Source organism: Peromyscus eremicus, chromosome 5 (assembly GCF_949786415.1).
Source record: "Peromyscus eremicus chromosome 5, PerEre_H2_v1, whole genome shotgun sequence".
Taxonomy (NCBI): Eukaryota; Metazoa; Chordata; class Mammalia; order Rodentia; family Cricetidae; genus Peromyscus; species Peromyscus eremicus.
The window spans coordinates 25790253-25804220 of NC_081420.1; the positions used below are offsets into that span (position 1 = coordinate 25790253).

Consider the following 13968-nt stretch of genomic DNA (forward strand, 5'->3'; position numbering starts at 1 on the left):
GTATCTATAGTTCCAGTTACTTGGGAGGACAACTACAGCCCAGATGTTTGGGGCCAGTCTAGGATGGCATAGGTAGACCCTATCTCAAATAAACAAAGAAGAACAGGTAGGGGATATTTATAGGAAATAAGACTTCACAGTTTGTCCTTAGTGGAATGCCCCACAGGTTTTTCTCATGGAACTAATTTCTTGCCTGACACCTTCCTTCCCACAGAGGAACATGGTGACAGGGTGAACAGGTAATTAAAAGACATTTTGTGAGGGGACTGGCTGAACCTTTGTATGGTCACCTCCACACTTGAGAAGCAGCAAGTATCAGTATTCATTACAGGGAGTCCTCAGAAACTCAGTATGACTATGAGAGAATTTCACAGGGCTCTTCCTCTTGGTGGGGACAGAGGGTAAAGAAATGACTATCCCCTTGGAGACACTGCCTCACCTCTGCTCCTTGTCCTGTTTAGTGCTGACCACCTGTTCCAGAAAGCTGAGTTCAGCTGTGCGTGCAAGCAGCAGGCTTAGCTCAAGCATCACAGAAGAGCAAGCTAACTCGAGAGCCTCTGGAGTCATTTATCATGGAGGAAGTCACATTTCTGTGCAGCTAAGATTTTCTTCAAGTATAAGAGGAACATATAAGCCTCTATTCCTTAAGACTATCTGCTATCCAGCAGCATTCTTGGGGTCAGGCAACAAAGTCCATGGGAAAGCAGCTAGTCGATGCTTCAGATTTTCCTTTTCTCCTTCCTTCCTCCCTCCCTCCCTTTCTCTTTCTCTTCTTCTTAATTTTTATTTTAGTTTATTTTTAAATTTTTTTTGAGACAGGGTTTCTCTGTGTAGTTTTGGTGCCTGCCCTGGATCTTGCTCTGTAGACCAGGCTGGCCTCCAACTCACAGAGATCCACCTGCCCCTCTCTGTCACCAGAGTGCTGGGATTAAAGGTGTACACCACCACACTCAGTTCTTTTCACCTTCCTATGACAGTGAAAATAAGAACACATCACTGCTCTTCACAGAGTAAAGGAAAAGGCTGTCAGGGGAGCGCCTTCCAGGCCTTCAGCCCCTTCCAGCCCAACAAACATCTATAATTCTACACCTTAGAGTCTGGGAAACGAGCACAGTGGAGTAGAGTTTCCTACTTTGCAAAGACAATTATGGTCTGCAGGCTTTTGTTTTTGTTTTTTGTAGACATTTCAAACAAGGTCTCTCCCCATCTTCTCTTTCCAGGTCTCACTTCGTCATGGCTCCACAACTGAAGTCTTTCTGAACAACCTTTACAAACTGCTGACGCCCTTCTTCCTGCATCAGCCTCACCTGGCGCATGTGTTCTGGCTTGGTTTCCTGAGTTTGTTTTGGAAGGCACACTCTGTTTAATCCTAATTTTCAACATGAGAGCAGCTGATAACGAGTTTGGGAAAGTCAGTGGCTGGACCCACAGTGATGTTTCTGTGAATTATTTTCTGTGCTTGACGGGAGTCTGTTATTCTATTCATAAACTAAGCTATGGGTTTGAGATAAGGAATTTTTAGGGAGCTGGAAAGAAAGTTCAGTTGAAAAAGTGTTGCTAGACAGGCATTAGGACCTGAGTTTGGATCCCCAGCATCCACAGAAGTCACAGGAGAAGTCAAGCCCTTCAGCACACACCTGCAGTACCAGTGCTGAGAAGGCAGAGGCAGGCAGATCCCTGGAGCTCACTGGCTGGCCAAACAGCCTGGCTGATTTGGTGAACTCCAGGTTCAATGAGACCTGTTTCAAAAAATAAGGTAAAGAGCAACTGAAGAAGATACCTGACAATCTCTAGCCTTCACTTGCTTATGTAAGTCACATAAAAATATGTATAGAAGCAGCTCCCCCCCCCACACACACACACATACATTTTCAAACTTCAAAAACATGAGAACTGCAGGACTGGAACCAAATATGATAATACACTCTTTTAAAAAGTCTCCTACCTAAACTTTCTCGAAATTTCTTGACTCTATCTACCTTTAGTTTTAAGACAGCACATTATGCTAAATGTCCTGGTGTGCACATGTAGTATTAGTACCTGAGAGGCTGAGTCAGGATGATTGTGTAGAGTCCTGGGTAACATACTTCAATGAATGAGTGAGTGAACACACACATTCATACACAAATCAAACTACCATGTAAATTTACTTAGTGTAATTAAGGTATAAGAAGTGTACGCTTTATGGGTGCTGCAAAGCAACTATCAATGTGACTACCCAGAACAGTTTTGTATGCTGTCTCACCGTGTTTATTTGACTAATGAGACAATCACACAGTTAAAGGACTGACTTAAAAACTAGAATAACCAAAACATTCATAGAACAGCTCGTGGCCAAAGAAGTGAAGTACTCCACTAAAGGGACCTCAGTATCAGCTAAGAACTCCCTGGAGCCTGGGTCCATGGAGCTTATGCTGTGAGACTGGTCATGCTCCTCCTCTTAATGTTAACAACAACAAAAATCCTGGAATAGAGCCTAGACCTGTCTCATAAGGCAACCACTGGAAGGTCAGAGTTCATCTGCAAGAACTGTGTACACATGGAGGCACATCACACAGACAGCCTTTAGAGCACGAACTGAGGAAGGCTCCTTAGTGACATTGTATCCTGCCTTCTCATGGATTTAAGTCTTCAAAGAAATTGAAATCTGCATGTAAAAAGTTTGCTAAGTACATGCAATGAGCTACACCTGAGATCGAAAGAAATTAAAAAAAACAGAAAACCATTCCAAGGGAAATCAGGCCACATCAGAGATTAGATGCAATTTGTGCCAATCAAGAGAGAGACTTATAATCAGATCATATGGCCATTGAGTCAAAGGAAACTGCTTATGGCCAGTCATAAATATAGGTGTCGGTATGGTGGCACACACTGATACCCTATAACTTAGGAGGCTGAATCAGAAGAAATGAATTTGAGGCTAGCTTTGATGACATAGCCAGACCCCAGGCCCTATCTTAAAGCAAAAACCAAAACCAAGATGGAACTGGGAAACTCAGATGGGCTCACAGCTGCCCAGGGAAGCCACGGTGTAGTCCTCTGGCAGTCTGGCTCAGTGTCAAATCTGGAACCCACAAGGGAGCTCCTGCATGCTACTCCATCCTGCTAGGTACCAAAGGACCCCGGGAAGCAACAGCAGGGAAATGGGGAAAGGACTTGGGTCCCAAACACTACATTCTCAGTTGACTGCTTCCTTCCATCCATGGCCATCAGAACTTCAGGTCTCATTAATGTTTTAATTCCTATGCACATCCCAGGACAGCTTTGGCTCCTGATTAATGTAGCACAGGTATGTGGTTAGGAGAGAGCACAGCTCACCACTGAAGTCTCAGATTCTGGAATGGATCCATCCAGGCATATAAATCTAACTCCACTCTGACACATTTTTGTCAGTGTTTTCACATTTCTGTAATTTTTTTGAAAGTATAGCTTTGCCAACAAATGAAGGTGATAATGACTTTGTGACTGATTAGCAGAAATCGAATGTTCTTTTAACCCACTCTTTACAAGTTTTAGCAGAAAAGACAAAAAATAAATGTAGTGTTGGGAGAAACATCCCATAGGAGGGGACAGGACAGACCGACAAAAACACTAACAAAGACAACAAACACACATGCAGACAAAATTCATTCACAAAATCTAACCCACTTTCACTATAAAAAAAAAATCCAACAAACTTGGAATAAAGTTGAACTTCCTTCAGCTGGTAAATTTCATTTAAGATAACCGACAACCTGAATCATAGTTAACAGGGAAGGGCTGGATGCTTTCTTCGGAAAAGGAGTAAAAAGACAAGAATGTCTACACGCTTTTACTTCCATTTATTAAAGGTCTGTGCACTCCAAGAGATAAGACAGAAAATCAATGGCCTCCAGAATAGAAAAAAGAATGAAGCCATCTCTATTGCAAATACCATGATCTTGGGAGGAGGGAATCCTAAGGAATCTACTAAATAACTCCTAAGAACAAAGAAAGAAGCCTAGAAAGATTGCAGGAAACAAGGTCAATGCATAAACTTGAACTGTTATCTATATACCAGCACTGAACCGAAAACAATCCTACTCAGTACCACCATAAGGAATAAAAGAGGAACTTCATCTAACAAAGCCTAAAACTAATAATAATCTGAAAACCTTGAGACACTGCTCAAGGAAACCCAGACAGACCAAATGAATGGGGAAGCGGCCTCCGCCACTGGATGGAAAGACTCAGTATTGTTAAGGTGGCAGTAATGGGGCTGGGATGCAGCTCAGTGGTGGATTGCTTCCCTAGGCCCAGGGTTCGATTCCTAGTTTTGACAAAACAAAATAAAAACAAATAAAAAAGCCCCCAAAGATGGCAATATACCAAAACCGACTTACTGACTGAATGTACCCCTACAATAACTGTAGCTGCTCTTTCTGAAGAAACTGACCTCAGTTCCTAAATTCCACATAGGGTAAGGGTCTAGCTCAGTACCAAACTACTTGCCCAGCCTATCTGGAGCCCTAATACTCCTCCAAACAACAAAACTGAATTATCCAGACAGAAATGCAAACAAGTCAGATTAATCAAAACAAGTTTGAATCTAGGCATGACTTTAGTACTGAGGCTCAGAAGGCAACTTAAAAAGGTGAAAGATTCAAACTTCCTTATTGAAGATTCATCTGAAAGTCAGAGTAAGCAATACACTGTGGTAATGGCCTTGGGCTAGGTACCCAGATCAACGGAGCAGAAGGAAGATGAGATTCTTCCTACATTTGTGAATTTTTGACAAGCGTAGCAAGGTAATTCAATGAAGAAAAAGTAGGCTATCCATATTTATTAACTCAAAACGGATCATAAACTGAAGTCTAACAAACTGTGAACCTCCTTACGCTACCTTATCCCTCTTTGAGTAGACAAATACAGTGTTTGGGGAGGGCCGAGTTTCACTGATGCACTGCCAGAAACATCCCTTGTCAAAGAGAGCAACTTATCTCTAACAGGTATATTTGCTATGTTTAAATTTAATCACAGACATGATCTCAAAAGGAGAAATTTTTACATCAGAAGTGATTTGGGTAACGATTAGAGATGTACAACAGTGAACGAACCACCAGCCATCAGCAGTGAGGGTCAAAACAGCCACACGGAGGCTCTTCTCGGGAGTGTCCACAGCCACATGCCAGCTTTGAACCACTACCCAGAGCTCTATTCAGTAGGAAAAGATGTGGAGTCATCCAAGAGAGGAGCAGCTACCCTGGGACCAGGCTGAGAATGTCAAGTGTGGGATGCACAGAGGAGGCGGGATAATAAAAGGAACAGGCTTCAAATACAAGTCAGTGATACCACCCTGGTCAATATGGTGGTCAAATAACCAAAAGCTACAGTGTAAAATCACGTGTTAATGTAAAATGACAATGCGAAACAGTGTAGGTATATTAAAAGCAAAAGAATCCACTTCCTTCTTTGATGCCCAATAAGAATTGAAACAGGAGTGGAGATCCAGCAGAGCACTTTATGATATTGTGGGTTTTACACTGGCAAATACATTCATCCTGGCCAAATACCCCCACACATAAAATAAAACAAAATTATAAAACTGAAGCCTTTCATGAAATTGTAGCATACCTCACTTCTAGAAGCTTAGACCAAGATTCACCAGCTATAAACTATTGAAGAATTACTTAGATACCACATAATATCAACATATAATACTTATTGAATGTTTACCATGTGCCTGGAACTATTTGCTAAACTCATACCTTCTAATCCTCATCCTAATCCAATTAAGTAGACTGGGTTCAATGTCCAGCAGCAAACAACAACAACAACAACAACAACAATTTAAAACGGATGTCCAAAAGAGATAAAGAACAGAAATTTACAAACACTAGAAGAGATTTGGAGTCTGGTGTGTCACTGACTCTGTGAGAATGTGATATTTTGAGTCTCTTCTCATAATTCTATTCCTAAAATGTTCTTAAAATGTTTGCATTTGTGCCGGGCGGTCTTGGTGCACGCCTTTAATTCCAGCACTCGGGAGGCAGAGGCAGGCAGATCTCTGTGATTTTGAGGCCAGCCTGGTCTACAGAGCGAGTTCCAGGAGAGGAGCAAAGCTACACAGAGAAACCCTGTCTCGAAAAACCAAAAAGTTTGCATTTGGAAGCTGTTTCTGCTCTAACCACTCGAAACACATGCTATTGCTCTGTAAAATACATTCCCAGTGCTTCACCTCTCAGCATTTTAATACATCCACCTCTGTTCTCTCTCTGTCTCATCCCTGAATGAGCATCACTCCAGGAAGTTATTTCCTAGAATTTATCAGATGTTCCCCCCAACACACACACATTTTATCCTCTTTCTGAAGCCTCAGAACCAGGCCACTTAACTATTCAAAGGCTCCACTTTTTTTTTTTTTTTTTTTTTTTTTAAGGAAAACCTTTGTGAGATCTGGTAGGCACATGAAGATATTGTTTAAAGTGAAAGGCTGCATACATGATGCTTCATCTTAAGGGTGCTTTGGTATGCAATAAGCTACCCACCTCTGGCTGTCTCACAAAGAAAAACTCCAAGTGGTGGCACAGGGGAGATAACACTGTTCCACCCCAAAGGGCCAAAGGTTTAGCCTAGCCGATACCTCTGATACCCTGAGATGCTCCGAACAGGCAATTAAAACCATCTCAGACTTTTCTCTACGGGGAACAGAAAAAAACCGAAAACTCTGAGGTTGTAAGGCAAGTAAGTCTACTGCTGGTGCTCAGTGACCCAGTGGTGCCGTCAGCCACCCCAGCAAAGGACACCTCACCTACCTGTGCATGTTCCCGTTGGTGGTGAAAGACTGACCACACACGGTACACTTGTAAGGCCTTTCGCCGGAGTGCACCAGCATGTGGCGATCCAGGGAACTGGCAGAGCTCAGTGACTTCTTACAGATGCTGCATGAGTGGTCAGCTCCTCCAGTGTCCGTGTTGTGCTACAGAAAGCAATCGGTGCAACGGTCACTTGAGAAGATGGCATTAGAAATACAGATCTAATAACAACCAGTCAGTTTCTCAACTTTTGTCTCGTTTCTTTTTAAGTGTCGTTGAAAGAGCCAAAAGCATTAGGGACACGGGCATATAACTATTTTGTTGATTTGTCCCGTATTCTAGTTCTGAAAATTAGTTCTACTGCAAAACTGAGACAGAGCTAGTCTATGGGTTAAATGAACACATATAATAACTCCTCTAGCTGGAAGGAGTCTTAACTATATAGCCAATATGTGAAATAAATACGATTTTCACACTGGGAGGCTCCCAACCAGGTTCCAGTTTGACGACTTAGACTGGTTGTTAGAGAACAGAGAAACCTGTATATGAGGTAGTCTGGGCTTCTGAAACATGGTAAGAAACATTTCTACCCAAATCCAAGTTTCTTTAGTAAGTTTCTCAGTGTCATTACTATTTAGCAGCCTGTTCTGATTTGAATACACCCATCATTTCCCATTGTTCTCTCTTCCCCAGCAGTCTCTCATGAAGCAGCAATGGAGTAAGGGGGATAAGAATACAGTCTACTGTAAAGGAAAAAAGATCTCAAGTCTAGGACATCCTCAGCTGCATGAAGTACATTTGTATCAACTAAAAAGCAGGGATGGGCATGATATGACACATTTGTATTCTAGCACTCAGGAAGCAAGCTGAGGCAGGAGGACTGGGGGGCTTTCAGCCAGCTTAATTACATAGCAAGACCCTGTTAAGAAATACTAAGTTGGGGGGGGGGAGAACAGGTGTGGTGATATATGCCTGCAATCCCAGCACTAAGAAGGCTGAGGTAGAGGGCTGCTAAGAGTTCTAGGATACCCAGGGCTACAAACTGAATTCAAAGCCAGCATGGACTAGGACTCCATGAAAAGATCCCTGTAATCTGTTCCCCTTCCTCCACACACATATATAGAACCAGAAAAAGTACAGAGGATGGGGCAGGGAGATTGACACCTATAATCTATTATCATAAGAGATTTAGTTCATATCATTACAAACAATAAGAAACACAATGTCGATATAAGTGATCAGTTAACTGTATGTTCAACTATGTTTGAAAAACGTATTCTTAAGACTCTGTCATAGAAACATGACTATGCAAAAAATTATTTCATAATGACCCCAAGATTGCTAAAACACTAAATTTTAATAGCTTACAATTTACTGGACAATTCAATCAAGTTCAAAGCATCCTGTTAATGAGATAGTTTTAACCGAAAATACAGAAGTAGCGGCAAACCTGACGGATGTGCATGGTCAGCTGGTGCTGGGTGGTGCAAATCTTTTCACATAGGGGGCAGCTGTAGGAAGACTTCTCCTCTTTCGTCTCCTAAAGAGATTAAAGCAGAGCATGAATAGCCAATCACAGCAAACTGGTACCTTCTGTTTAAGCCCATGTCTTAAGAGCTGGGTCTAAGCAGCTGAAACCATTAGACTGGAGCTTGTCCAGGTGTTTGTGCAAGTCACTTGCCCATCTGCCCTCTGTTTCCTTGCTTCAAAAGGAGAAAACTACCATTGGCCACACTGTGCTAAGACTGAACTAGTCGACAAAGAGTAGGCAGTGCCACATTGCTCAGCAGACAGGAGGCTCACAGGTCTACAGTCGTCTACCACACTTCACTTCACTAACCCCAGTGAGTGAAAACCGCCTTGTCACCTACAGCTCAGCTGGGACAGGGTGTAGTTCTCCCTCCACTCACACCTAAGCTCCAGGTACTATTTCCTTTCGTGGTTTGCTAGTTTGTTATTGTCTCGCGTAGCCCAAGTTGGCCTCCTTAAACAGCCTAGACTTTCTTTAACTCTTGATTCTCTTGCCTCCACCTTCCATGTGCTGAGACAGCCAGGTCTCAAGGTCCCTCGGGAACTTAAGAGAGATTATGAAAAGTCCACCCTACCTTGGAAGGGCTTCTTAGTGCCTAGCAGTAATACTCAGTGGGAATAACAAGGTTCTGTCCATAATGCTAGCATCTTCTTGACAGTGTTCATAAATAAAGAAGAATTCTGACCCTGTCAAAAGTAGTCAAAGATTTCCACAAGAGGTGATAAACTCAGCTCACTATTTGATTAGGTGGCTCATTTTATTTTCCTTCAAAACATACAGGACAAGCTTCCTTCAAGCAATATAGTCTTACTTTTCTAAGGAAAAGGCTAACTTCTTTCACTGACCCTTTGTTATAAGTTCCTCCTTCTAAGTAATTCATGGGAAATCACAAGGAATGCCCAGTATTACCTTCTTACCCACACAGAACTCAAGCATCATGGGTCCCTGTCTATGTTCCTAAACTAACTGTACTCACGCCTGGGCAGCTCTCAGGAATTGGAATGTTCCAATATTGCCATCACCAGGCTTCCAAAAACAGCAGGACCATCCAGAAGCTCTGAGCAATATAAACTTCTAGACTCTCAACATAGTAGTCCAGGGTTGGGGGAACACCTGAGATCTGTTTTTCTTACAATCTCCCCAGCAGACACTGATGTACTTAGGTTTAGGGACAACTGATTACTTGATCAGGTGATCATGAGCACATCCACAGAGAATTCACATAGAGTTGGATCCACAGCTCACACTATGGCAAGTCCAGCCACAAGAAAGCATTTGGGGGAGGGAGGGGGGAATGTTAGTGCTTAATGAAGTGAGAGGCAAGAGAAGAAGAGCGGCTGGATACTCTGGCCAACCTCCACATCCTTTTCTGGTCTTGGGTATCTTTGAGTAGATTTCTTTTCACTTGCATTCATTTGAATGAGTTTCTGCTTTTACTGTTAATACCAATTATTGAGCACATGCTGATCAGTGAATGTACAACAACATCAGGTCTGGGGTTTTTCCTTCCACAATCACTAAGAGATGCTCATTATTATGGACCCCATTTTCTGGAAAAAGAAACTTTACAGTACAGAAGGACAAGGAACTTGCTCCAAACAGAGAACAATTAAGAAATGGACACCAGCTTAACACTCAGACTAGCTGCTCAATGGCCCATTACCCTACATCAAAATCCTAAATAAGTCTGTCCCACGGCACAGAAAAGCAACACCTTTCTGGTTGTTCATGAGATGTCATGAGAGTAAAAGTTACCCTAAAGACTGTGAAAACAAATGGCCCCATAAAACAGATGGGTGAAATGAATATGGGATGATGGCTTGTTTGTGGCTGTCTTCTCTCTCTCAAATTCTAAGCTTTTTTTCTAACTTGTAGAAGCAGTTTGAAGAACTAGGCTAGTCAAACATTTTTCCACTCTCAAATTCTAAGGAAGCTGAAGATTACAAAGTCAGATAGATAAAATCTGGTTTCACCCAGTTATCCATACGGGTCTTGTTCTCTCAGAGGCATAATAAGAAAATGCCTCACAGCTAGGTCAAAACTTTAGGGAAAAGTCGAGCTATGAGGTATTTATGTCAAGTCATCAGATTGACAATACTCTAGACATTTTATACTAAAAGATTTACCAGTAAGTGTAAATTTGTGTACTAAATGCACGTTTAAAAAAGCCCAAACCCAGCCAGACACAGTGGCTCATCCCTTTATTCCCTCAGAAGACTTAGGCGGGAGAACTGTTTAAGCCCACAAGTTCATGCCAGTCTGGGCAACACAGTGAGACCTTGTCTCAAAAAACAAAACAAAACAAAAATGGAAAAAAAAAACACACCCCCCACCCCCCAGGCCTCCAAGTGATGTATTTTAATAAAACCATCTTGTGGTCACCTTGAAGTAGACACCAGGCACATTGTGTGGAGGCACAGAGAGCTGACTGATATTGACTCTAGGGTTGATCATTAACCTCTGTCGAGCCTGAAGCTGGTAATACTGTTGTGCAGGCCATAATGTAAGTTCACAAAACCCGAGGTGGTCTACGGAATCAGATTTACTAACTTTTAAAGGTGGACAGAATAGCCAAAGAGCATTGTGATGGTGGAAAAGGCCCACTAAAGACGTCTGAGCCGTCGTTATTATAGCCACACTGGTGAAAGAAACATACTTCCTGAGCTGAGAGATAAAATTAGCAGCTAATGTGATAACTAACCAGTCCATAATGAAACAATCTGGCACCCTTGTCAGCATCCGGCTGGGGCTAATCTCTCCTGGAATGCTATGGTCACATGGAGGCAACCTTTCCAAAGGCACTCTCCTGCTCTCCCTGCCAGCAGTTGTCAGGTAAGGGCACTTCCTCACTCCCTGAGCTGGCTGGCCACTATGCTTTGGTGCCTTAAATTGGGGGCTGCATTTAGCAGGTTACCTCTGGCCTAAGCCTCCCTTCCAAAAACAAAGCCACTGTGTCAGATCCCTGAAGGAGAAAGGAGGTGGACGACAAGTGGCCCAGTTACACTGCACTCCCGAGAAACAACCTCTATCAGTATCCAGAGGTGGAAGAATGTTGGGGATCCTCAGTGACCCTAACTGTCTCGAACAACTAGGAAGGGTCTATAGCCTGGACTTGGAGCGGCTATGCCCATGCCATATTATTTAAGGAAAAGCTCTTCCCTGTCCTCCATTCATTCTTGGTAGAGCAGAGAAGGATGAGTAAGACAATGACCTCTCATTTCTCAGTCATCCTTGAATGCTAGACACCTGGCACAGTAGCTAGCCGGAAATAGAAGCTGGGTCTATTGTTAAATGAGTTGATAGACAAGAGAGACAGATGGAGAGATGGACGGACAGGCATATGAGAGTGGAAATAAACCTTTTCTTCCCAGGGTTAGTGCTCCTTCTGTACTCAGGCTGAGTATTTTCTCAGGCACCCACAGGAAGAGAGGCACACGAAGGCAAGGAAAAAGAGAGAGAGAGAGAGAGAGAGAGAGAGAAAGTTATCAATGCTCCAAACCTAAAACATCCTGAGCTCTACTGAGTTCTCAGGCTTGAGGCGAGGAACAGAGGCATGCACACTTACAGACTTCAGGGGACGTGGGGCTGCTATCACTACCTAGGGGGCACACTGTACTAAAAACCCGAGAATTTGTCAAAAATCCATCATGGATGTGCTTGGAGAGAAATCTGTATAAGAACAGTCATTAATTCACAAAAGCCCCAACAGGTTTGTTCTCATTCCACCCTGGATCCTAGACAATCTGAGAAGGCCTTGTCTCCAAACAAGGTTTTAGTGTAACTACATTATACCAGAAAACAAGAAACTAATGGGGAAGCCAGTTTACATTATTTGATTTCAGAGATGGACTGAGAATTATTTGCCCTCTGCCTCCTTATGTATCTTGTTGAAAACGTTGCTATCATGACAGCAACAACTTTTCAAAAGTGCCCCATTTGCTCATTAACTGAAAAAGACAACATCTTGTTCTTAACAGAGGAGACGGGGGCTGTTCTAACAGCATTCCTCCCCAATTTCTGTTCATGCAATTACTCTTTGCAGCCTCTCCCGATCCTGTGACCACTGAAAACTCAAGAGGATTAAACAGATTGAACTCAGGACCTTGCACTTCTGTGAACTGAGCACAACCCTTTTCCATTCAATGGATCTTTAAACGGGATTCTCTGAAGCCATAATTGCAGGTCTCTAAAACTAGAAAGCTGAATCCTGAACAAACAGGAACGTATTTGCCACCTCATGTGAAGACACTTGGGAAAAAGGAGAAAAAAGGAATCAAGGAGCTACTGTGTGAAAAGAAAAGAAACCACATTGTAGCAGAGGCAGTCAAGTTCATTTCTTTAAACATAAGCTTGTGCTTAAGTCAAATCACAGGGCAAGGAATAATGGTGTTTTCCCTGAAAGATACAATGGCAGAATTTCCTCCATGCAAAAATATAAATCATGAAAAAAATCTGCTCCTGAAAAACAATGGAGGCCTTTGGGTATATCTTTAATTCAGAATGTGTCCAGGGTTTCCTCTTAGGCAGCTTGGGAACCTCTCCCCTACATTTTCACAAGACGAAAGCCACAGGCTGCTACCACCCAACCCACAGACCCTTACCTGGTTCCTTCTGCCAATCCGATTTGGTCCTGGAGGCTTCATGGGGGACTTGATGTCCTGGGGGCTCCCACCATTCTCAGTAACATTCGCTACGCTCATCACTGCCGACATCATGGTGTTGATGGAAGACAGGTCTGAGCCTTCTAAACCAGTGGGTGAATTTGACGTCATCGGGACGAGGTTTTATGCTTCTAAGAACTCTCTGCTATAGAACTGAAAAACAGATATTATTCATGTTATCATGAGCATTTAGGCTTGTCATAGTCACGTAGTACTAATCATAGTAAGGGAGATAGATTCAACACCCTTATCCTAGTTCAAGCCCATACCCATAATAGAGCTCAAAATGACTTTTTGTTTGTTTTTTGAGACAAGGGCTTGCTATGTAGCCCAGGCTGTCCAAACTCACTCTGTAGCCAAGATGACTCAGAACTCCCTGATCCTCCTGCTTTAGGTTCTCAAGTACTGAGATTACAGGCATGAGCTAATACACCCAGTTCCAACATAGTTAGAGCTTTCTTCTACGGATGTAACCTGTTTGCTTTCTAAGTGCAGGCCACCAACAGAATTCCTGCTATCTGAAGCAGCCTTCTTTACCTTACCTTTTTTTTAATCCCATGTGTATTGTGCGTGGTGTGTTTTGTGTTTGCATGAAAGTGGGTGCATGTGTGCATATGCATGGCTCCCTGGATAGCTGTCTACTTTACGTACTGAGGAAGTGTCTCTTGAAGAAGCCAGAACTTGCTGATTTGGCTGGTCTATCCCACTTGTCCAAGGACCCTGTCTCTGCCTCCTGAGCATGGGGATTATGGGGCTGGGACTAGAGTTGGGTGTGTGTGTGTACCATACACACCTGGCTTTTTAATGTGGGTGTTGGGGATTCAGACTTTGATCCTCACACTAACAGGGCAAGCAGTTTATCTAGTGAGCCATCCCCATAGCCCACGATTTTCCTCATCTTCATGAGCAGAGGCTGACAGGAGAAAACAGGGCTGCATTTGGTTAGCACCTTCCACCCTGCACTTGCTTTCTTCTACTTAAATGTTCTAGACTTAAGAACTAG

The 13968-nt window shown here is 42.9% G+C and overlaps 1 protein-coding gene across 2 annotated transcripts in view; it reads right to left on the reverse strand.

Annotated features, from left to right (window-relative positions):
• Rreb1 (ras responsive element binding protein 1) overlaps nt 1-13968 on the reverse strand; it is a 128596-nt gene that overhangs the window by 47863 nt on the left and 66765 nt on the right. For both annotated transcript variants that reach the window (XM_059263157.1, XM_059263156.1), the window contains exons 4-6: nt 12906-13118; nt 8224-8313; nt 6774-6937 (exon numbers count right to left, since the gene is read on the reverse strand). In XM_059263157.1, the coding sequence (XP_059119140.1) occupies nt 6774-6937; nt 8224-8313; nt 12906-13076 (425 nt within the window). In that variant the 5' untranslated portion in view covers nt 13077-13118. The remainder of the gene's footprint in view (nt 1-6773; nt 6938-8223; nt 8314-12905; nt 13119-13968) is intronic.